The sequence below is a fragment of the Prionailurus bengalensis genome, chromosome A3 (assembly GCF_016509475.1).
Source record: "Prionailurus bengalensis isolate Pbe53 chromosome A3, Fcat_Pben_1.1_paternal_pri, whole genome shotgun sequence".
NCBI classification, from domain to species: Eukaryota; Metazoa; Chordata; class Mammalia; order Carnivora; family Felidae; genus Prionailurus; species Prionailurus bengalensis.
In genome coordinates, this window is record NC_057354.1 from 59,495,332 (window position 1) to 59,503,844 (window position 8,513).

The 8,513-nt window shown below is 48.0% G+C and overlaps 1 protein-coding gene across 3 annotated transcripts in view; it reads left to right on the forward strand.

The window, feature by feature from the left end:
- Positions 1–8,035, forward strand: part of CHST10 (carbohydrate sulfotransferase 10) — a 30,577-nt gene extending 22,542 nt beyond the window's left edge. For all 3 annotated transcript variants that reach the window (XM_043603150.1, XM_043603151.1, XM_043603152.1), the window contains 3 exons: positions 1,999–2,233; positions 4,387–4,492; positions 6,175–8,035. In XM_043603150.1, coding sequence (XP_043459085.1) covers positions 1,999–2,233; positions 4,387–4,492; positions 6,175–6,712 — 879 coding nt within the window. In that variant the 3' untranslated portion in view covers positions 6,713–8,035. The remainder of the gene's footprint in view (positions 1–1,998; positions 2,234–4,386; positions 4,493–6,174) is intronic.
- The last annotated feature ends 478 nt before the right edge of the window (positions 8,036–8,513 follow it).

Genomic DNA, 8,513 nt, shown 5'->3' on the forward strand with positions numbered 1-8,513 from the left:
GCCCTGGAAAGAAATTCAGGGGGATCTGGCAGAGTTGTGGCGTTTAGTTAGTGAAGATCATGCTGAAGAAAGACAAAAATGTGCTGTTTGCAGAGCTACCTTTGGATACATAAAGTAACCCAGATGTGGTAGAAACCCAACCACAGAGGACTTGGACCAGTTTTCTAGAACCTCTTAGAAGTCTTTATAGGTGCTTCCCCCACCAGGCAATAGTTTTAATTCATCTTTTTTATGAAGAAGTAAGTTATGTTCATTTTGTATTTTAAGGAAATAGCCAGCATTAAAAGGAAAAAGCATCAGCTACGGTCCATCACAATCCATGGCTCTCTTCAGTTACTACCAGAAGTTTTATTATATTTCCTTTTTAAAAAACATTCATTGAGGTATAACACCTGTATGGTGTAAAACTACATTTCCTGAATGACAAGCACATGGTTATGTGTCTTAACCTGCGTTGAAGGAGAGGGGGCGGGCTCTGCACCCTAGTGGTGTGAGTAGTGTGGGAAGTGTAGCCGCTGTGAGCAAATGATGGAGCACACATCAGCACTAGTTTCTGCTCGAAGGAGTCCTCCCACCTGGTGGGAAGATCCATGTGAGCTGTGGGGCGAAGTCTGATCCCAAAACCCCTGCCCACCTCCTAACCTAGGCCTCCTAACCTAAAATGACTTTCTCCCTCTGTTGCACATGGGCCTAATCCCTGCCCCCGTGTCCTGAGGAAAAAAAAGACATTTTCTGAACAGGATTACAGATGGCTCCCTTCCTTCCAGGCAAATCAGGCGCAAGACCCACGCTGACCTATCCTGGCAAAATTTGTAACGTGCTGGAACATGACAGAAAAAAAATCCTACAGGCACCCAGGTATTAAAAATGGGTTGCCTGCAAAGAGTGGCAGTCAGGTGGGCCGCACGTGCACCTCCCTGCAGCCATCAGTGCCAGCCTGAGGTGTCGTAGGGATGGTTTTCACCCTCAAGTCACACTCTGTGTGTGAAGGCTACAGAGGAACTGTCCTAGCTACACACAGACTGGGAATGATACTGTTTCTGAGAGGAGAAACTACTGAGAGACCTACTCCAGATAACTCGGAGGTGAACAAAACAAACGCTTCCGAATCCAGACGGCATACAATAAAAAAAAACAGCAGCCACAGCCACCTGGTGCAGCTTGCATCCCAACCTCAGAGGCCCAGCCAGAGGCTGTGCCCGCAGCGGTTCCCGTGGTCCTGGGCTGGTCGTGGGCTGCCAGCGCGCCCACTTCGCTTGCTCCCAGGCCCGCTTTCCCGGCAGCCGGGGGGACCTCTGGACCCATGCTCACGCGGATGCATTCACCGGGTGGGAGGACGTGCCCCGACACCTGCCCTCAGTGGCCACGCTTTGGGTACAGCTGACACCGCTACCGCGCAGAACTCATCCCCTTTGTTTAAACCACGGTACAGGGAAGCTTAACCGCGTGCTTGTCACGGAGGAGGTGGAGTAATGGCTTTTGCATTTTTAAAACACACTGAATGAGTTAATTTAGTTAATAATTTAATCATGAATTTTAATTAAACTTTTACCAGTATACCAGAGGGTCTTCAAAATAGCCAGCACGTGTGTTGATGACTGGTCCTTAGGTACAGTTCACATATGTACACTCAGAATTGAGTGGAAGGAAGTGCTAGGGAGCAGGAAGGGGGCAGAAACTGGCCTTCACTAAGATCCCTGAATGCAAAGTACCCTGCGTGTCCAAGAAGCTATGGGCCACAGTGCCTGCCATCAGCTAAGTGTCGGTGGCTCACCCACTGCTGCCTCCTAAGTCTGTCCAAGCTGAGGAGGAAGAAGCAACTTCATGTCTCTGCTGAGCTTTGGTCTGGCACATCCACGTAGCCTGAATCCCGTGAAAGTGAATGGTATCTACAGAGCTCTGCTCTTCCTATGAGGTCAGGGGGCAGGGCCTCCCCGGTGGCTTCTATTTTCTATTAACAAGGCCCTTGTGCCTCTTTTGCCTCCTTGTTACTTGCAGCCGACCGGGAAAGTGCTTTCAGATAGCCGGCTTGTTCAACCCCTGGTCTATATGGAGCGCCTGGAACTCATCAGAAATGTCTGCAGGGATGAAGCCCTGAAGAATCTCTCACACACTGCAGTATCCAAGTTTGTCCTGGACCGGATATTTGTCTGTGACAAGCACAAGATTCTTTTCTGCCAGACTCCTAAAGTGGGCAACACCCAGTGGAAGAAGGTGCTGATCGTGTTAAACGGTGCGTGCAGCGCCTGGTGGATGTGTGTGGTCAGTGGACAGCAGGGTTTGGCTGGGGAGGGGCACTGTGGCCTGGGCAGGGGAGACGGAGGAGGACTGCAGGAAGGAGCTAAGGGAAGGGACAGTTGTCCTGGAGGGGCTGGTAACCTTGTAGTCAGTTCTCTGTTGTTTTCCCTGTTGAAGTTGTACTTTAAAAGTTGGTGGTTTAAAAGTTTTAGATACTGAGGTTTTCAAAGGGCCCTGCCTACGGCCAGAATCTCCTCACTTTCCACAGCGGAATCCCTGTCTCAGGCAGCCTGCCTACCCCCAGGTTGACCCCTTTTCTTCTCTTCAGATACGTTGCCTTGCTTCTCAGCTGTTGCTAGTTCTGTCCTGGTAAGTCGAGGCTCCACACTCACTGCCCTCCCAGCTGTCCCTCTGTAGTGGGAGGGCCTGCACCCATGCCTGGGAGGGCTGCCCCCTTCACCCACAGATGAGGTGTTCTGTGCCGCTTGGGTAGAAAGAAAGCATCTCCATTTTACACTGAGCTTCCATAGTCAGAGGATTCAATTGACTTGCTTCAGGAAATCGGATCTTTATTTGGAAACAAATTAGATCATTGAAAAGTGACCTCATACATTACAGGTTTTGATTACTCACTACTCTTTTCAGCTATCATGTTTGCCTAAACTCCAATTACCTTGAGTAGGTCCAAGATAAATATGGGCTCTGTTAAATTCAGCTTCAAAAGGAAATAATTCCAGGACCAGGAATCAGCCCTCAGAGCACTGTGGGAGGTGGCCCTGGGGTCTCTGTCCTCTAGCCCACATCTCCTGCTGTCCTCAGAGTTGTTGGTCATTTGGCCTTTTCATGGTTGTTTGGGGGAGAAAAGGGAGACACTTGCTTCATTTTATAGTGTTTGATTAATGTGCTTCTTGAGTCGACAGAATGTTTGATTTTTGACATCAAAGATTGAGGTTACAAATCAAATTTAAAACAATAATTACACAAACGTCTCACAAATCTGCCAGCACAGTGCAAAGCATCAGACTCTAAAGAAGTAAACACCAATTTACAAGGGCAGGATAAAAATGGGGGCAGGTATGCCAGGCCATAAGATAGAGGATGGTTCCGGTGGCTGTCTTCAGTGGTCCCTGGAGACACCTGCCTGGGGACAAGTACTTGAGCAGGTCCCGGCACACATCCTCAGAGCTGGTTCTTTCATTGTCCCCTCAAGAGCAGACGTTCATCTTGCTCATTTTATGGTCATCCAAAGCACTTTGTGCAGAGTTCTGGACTGGCACTTACATATCTGGAGAAGGTATAAGTCAAACAGACAAGGCAGTGGCCACTGCCTAGATGGCCCGACAGATCCTTCCCTGATGGACTCCAACACAAGAGGATTAACACAAATAAGGATGGAAGGTTTGCAGAGGCCTGGCTGGAACCTTCATGGATAATGACATTTTGTTTCCATTTGGCTAAATAGAGAAAAGAATGAAAAACCTACTCAGTCCACCAGGCTGAGGACGGAGTGTACTCAAGGTTCCTGCTCTGCCTTCTTAAACCCTCCTTGTCCTCCTTGTCCCTTGCTTCAGATATATCACACTGCTCCCACAACAGTGGCCAGGTTTTCCTAGCACCAGTCAGCTTTGCCACTTGCCAGTCTGGGACATGGTGAGGTTGCCTAGGAACCACCTTAGGCCTGGGGATGTGGGACTGGGAGAGCCAAGCCCATTGGGAGTAATGGGCTCCCCCCAACCCCGGCCCCCGACAGGGCCTCAGGCACCAGTATGTTTCACAGTGCCACTCCTCTGGCTTTTCCCCCCCAGTTTCAGAGTAGAATGAGTACTGCTTGTTTTAGGAATTCTGTATGCATACAGGGATCTTTTTTAAATGTCAGATTTAACCTAATTTAGGTGTGCTGCCAGGAGTAGGTATTGGCAGTGTCCCTCCCCTTATCCCCCCCACCCCCAACTCATCTATTGGCTTATGGATTACCAGAAGCTTTTCTTCACTCTCTCCTCTTGGCACAGCAGTTGGAATTCAAAGACGTAAACTGAGATTTAGGGGATGGACTTGTGGGGAACATGGGGCCCAAGTTAAGAAACCAAGCATCCTCCTTTACAGGTAGCACTGAGGTGGCCAACCTGTACTCCCTTGTTTCCTTACCAGGGGCCTTTCCTTCCATTGAGGAGATCCCTGAAAATGTGGTTCATGACCACGAGAAGAATGGCCTCCCTCGTCTCTCTTCCTTCAGTGATGCAGAAATTCAGAAGCGGTAGGAGAGGTTCCTAAGGGGAGGGGGATTTTTGTAAAATCCAAGGCCCAGTTCCCTCCTTACCATGTGTATCAAACTGCTCTGAGGACTACTGGGGGCTTTTGGTTTACTTGGGTGAGAGGCCACTGAGCATATGCTCAGGGTTCAGTGCATTTAAAGTCACAAACCTTTATGAGAATTTCACAGTGTTTTCTCCACTCTTACCTTCCTGCGGTCCATTAAAACAAAGGTTACACAATTTTCTTAGTAGAAAGAGTAGTTGTCTGTGTTCTGCTTCAGTCCTGTTAAATTTTATGGATTCCTTACTTAATAGAACCTTTATGTCACAGGAAAGGGATTTGCATTACAGGGATTCCCACTTAGTTTTTCATTTTCTTCCAAAGGTATTACACCTGCTTCTGTCGTAGCTGCCCTAAGGAGAGGGGTGGGGGATGGACCTGACATAGGCAGAGAGAGACAGACATCACTGACCACAGCAAGGATGGACATTTTAAAAATCACTTAGCTAGTGAATTGAAAATTTCTTTTTAGGGGCACCTGGGTGGCTCCGTCAGTTAAACGTCCAACTTCAGCTCAGGTCATGATCTCATGGTTCGGGAGTTCGAGCCTGGAGCCTACTTTGGATGCTGTGTCTCCCTCTCTCTTTCTCTCTCTCTCTCCCCCACTTGTGCTTGCTCTCTCTCTCAAAAGTAAATAAACATTACAAAAAAAATTTTTTTAATTTCTTTTCATTAGCCAAGAAATGACCCCATAAAACAAAGCTTAAAAGGAATCAGAATGTGTAAGCAGCAAATAAATGTCAGGGCACCAAATGAACTCTGACCTCCCTTACTTTTCAGCCACTTGATTTTCATTGCTTCTGGCATTGTTTGGTCTTCCCAGTTTGTACAAAACCTGTAGAATGCAGGTGTTAAATGCCAGATCAGAGAGCCTCCTGGGTAAGGGTGTCTTGCTATCCACCTAAGCACTGATCTCATGGGAGCTTTTGTGAGAAAAGAGGAGTTCAAGTGTGCAGAGCACTGAGCGCAGTTTCCGGCATGGAGTAAGCACCGTAATTACATCAGTGGCCGATGCTGTCATTGCTCCATCCGCACCATTACAGGCCCATCATGCTGCCACCACTGCACCACCCCCGTCACTATTGGCAGCTCCCCTGGGCCGCCTTCCTGCCAGCTGGAGCCTGCAGCCGTGTTCCCCACTTCTCTTACCTGTCCCCTGCTCTGGCTGTCCTTCCCCTGGCAGTTGTGAATTGACTCTATACAGATGGACCCTAACGTAACTTTCTCTGGCCTCTGCTATTCCTGTCTCACTCAGGGTTCCTGGCCTTGTCAGTTCTCTGCCCAACAAGACTTTTAAATGTCCTTGAAGTTTTGGAATATTCAAATATCTATTCAGATAAATAGATGTCTTCACAGTAACCTTCTCAGGTGAGGAGTCCTGTGGCCTGGGACAGTTATGGTTTCTGAGCCCCCACTTCCTCACTGTAAGATGGGTCAGTAGCAAGATCTGCTTCCAAAGGTGGCTGAGTGGATTCAGAAATGCATGTCACTTGCTCCTCACAGGAGTGCGTTCTAGACATGGTGGCAGCAGCTGCAGCATTGACCCTCCCCTTTCCCACCTCGCCCTGGTTACTGTCAACAGCATTGGCCTAACTGCTTGTTTATCTTCATTTCCTTCCTTAGCTTGAAAACCTACTTCAAGTTTTTTATCGTAAGAGATCCCTTCGAAAGGCTGATTTCTGCATTTAAGGATAAGTTTGTTCACAATCCCCGCTTTGAGCCTTGGTACAGGCATGAGATTGCCCCTGGCATCATTAGGAAATATAGGAGGAACCGGACAGAGACCAGGGGCATCCAGTTTGAAGATTTTGTACGTTACCTGGGTGATCCAAACCACAGATGGCTGGACCTTCAGTTTGGGGACCACATCATTCACTGGGTGACGTACGTTGAACTGTGTGCACCCTGTGAGATAAAGTACAGTGTGATCGGTCACCACGAGACCCTGGAGGATGATGCCCCATACATCTTAAAAGAAGCCGGCATAGACCACCTGGTATCTTACCCCACCATCCCTCCGGGCATTACCGTGTATAACAGAACCAAGGTGGAGCGTTACTTTCTGGGCATCAGCAAACGAGACATCCGGCGCCTGTATGCACGTTTTGAAGGGGACTTTAAGCTCTTTGGGTATCAGAAACCAGACTTTTTGCTAAACTAATGTGTAGAACTGTGAATTCACATCTTTGTTAGACCAGAGGCTAACCAGGTGGGAGATGTGGGCACAGAAATGATACGTCCTCCATTCCATTCCTACTGGAGACGCCGCAGTCCCCCATGGACCTGTGCATGCCTCGGCCGATGAAGCTGGACCCTGACCGTTATGACTTAGTTTGGACATAAGGTGCACTGAGGGCCCTGGCAGCTTTCCCCTCGGTCCTCTCCCCTGTCAATGCCATAAGGCCTTCGCTCTCCTCAGAAGGGGAAAGGGACTAAACATTTGTAGTCTGACAGTCTGGGAAGAAAAATTACATGGTGTAGGAGTCATTTCCATTTCCTTCAGTTGTGGAAGAGGTAGATACACAGGTCCCTGAAGGGTGGGGTCCCGCCTGTCACTGGAGGGTTGCAAGACTAGCACCCAGCACTTTTAGGAGAGAGGGAGAAGCTAATGGTCCGCAAAAGTCACATGGGGCTGATACAGGATCAAATCTGAGTAATAAAATTACACCTCTGGCTTTCGTCCTAGTGCTGCTATAATCACAGGCAAACCATTTTTCCATGACTCTTGTTCCTGTGAAATTCAGAGGTGACCCAGAGGTACTTTTCAGCAGTTCATCTTTCCAAGATCTGTGCCTATGTACTTCTAGTCCATATTTCTGAACTGCCTGCCAAACACTTGTCTCACTCAGCCCAAGAGATACAACTTTGGAAAGTGAGGGGACTATACATTCTTTCCATCTGAGAAAGGGAACATCTCTGGGGGCCTTATAGGGCACATAGCATGGGGGAAGGGAGAGCTGCTTAGGTTTTGGCACTCCAGCTGCTGTGGATTTGAGCATGTCCATCCTCTTTGTCCCATCCCGATGGACAACACCCATCTCTAGGGCCCCCCTCCGGGACCAGAGGCAAGTGTGGGAAACTTGCCAGCACTGCAGAATCAGTGCAGTTTACATATTGCTGTTTCCTTTCATCTCTGCAAAATGCTCACCACTGGACCCATTTCTGATAATGCCATCATCCTGAACTGTAAGTTGGATACTCAAGTTCACCAGCAATAAAATCCTGGGCCAAGGCAGCCTCCAGTAACGCATCTTCCAGGCACGGAGGAGCAAGCCACAGCTACTATTTCAGATGTCAACTGACAATGAGGGCTCTTGAGATTCAGGATAGTTTCCCTGTGAAAAGTCCTAAGTGCCCGACTCTGCACAGTGCCCATGAACCCTGCTTTTCTTCCAGGCAGCCTCAACCTTCCCTCTCTCAAAATGGCTTCCTGAGTTTGTAAATGTGAAAGTAAAAGAAAATAAAAAATATGTGCCAAATCTAACATGTGCTGCGGTTCCAGAGGAGGTGCTCCATGGCCACACATGGTCCTTGAGACCTGGTGACAGTGATAGGCAGCTCAGGCCTGCTTAGATGGCTGCTAGGGACAGGACTGTGGAAGGGAAGCATGGCTAAAGTGTGACCATTGGCAACATTGATGACAGGCAGTGTGGTAGCCTTTCATCCTCAACTGAAACACAAAGGGTGTAACAGTTATTTTTCTGTAAAGTTTTAGCAAAGTCTTGTTAAAGTCATTTGATACCTAATGAGCTGATTACCTCTTTTCTATTTGAAACGTTATAGTGTGAATAGTAATGTATGTGAATTTAAGGCCTTAAAGTTAGTCCTAATTTAAAAAGATAACGTTTTCTTTCTTAAACAAAAGGTTGGACGCCTAGGTGCCATCCCCCACTTCTGGCATTTAGATTTAGGTCATTTTTCTCTAGCATTTGGTTCATTTTCCTAACATATTTTGCCAAACA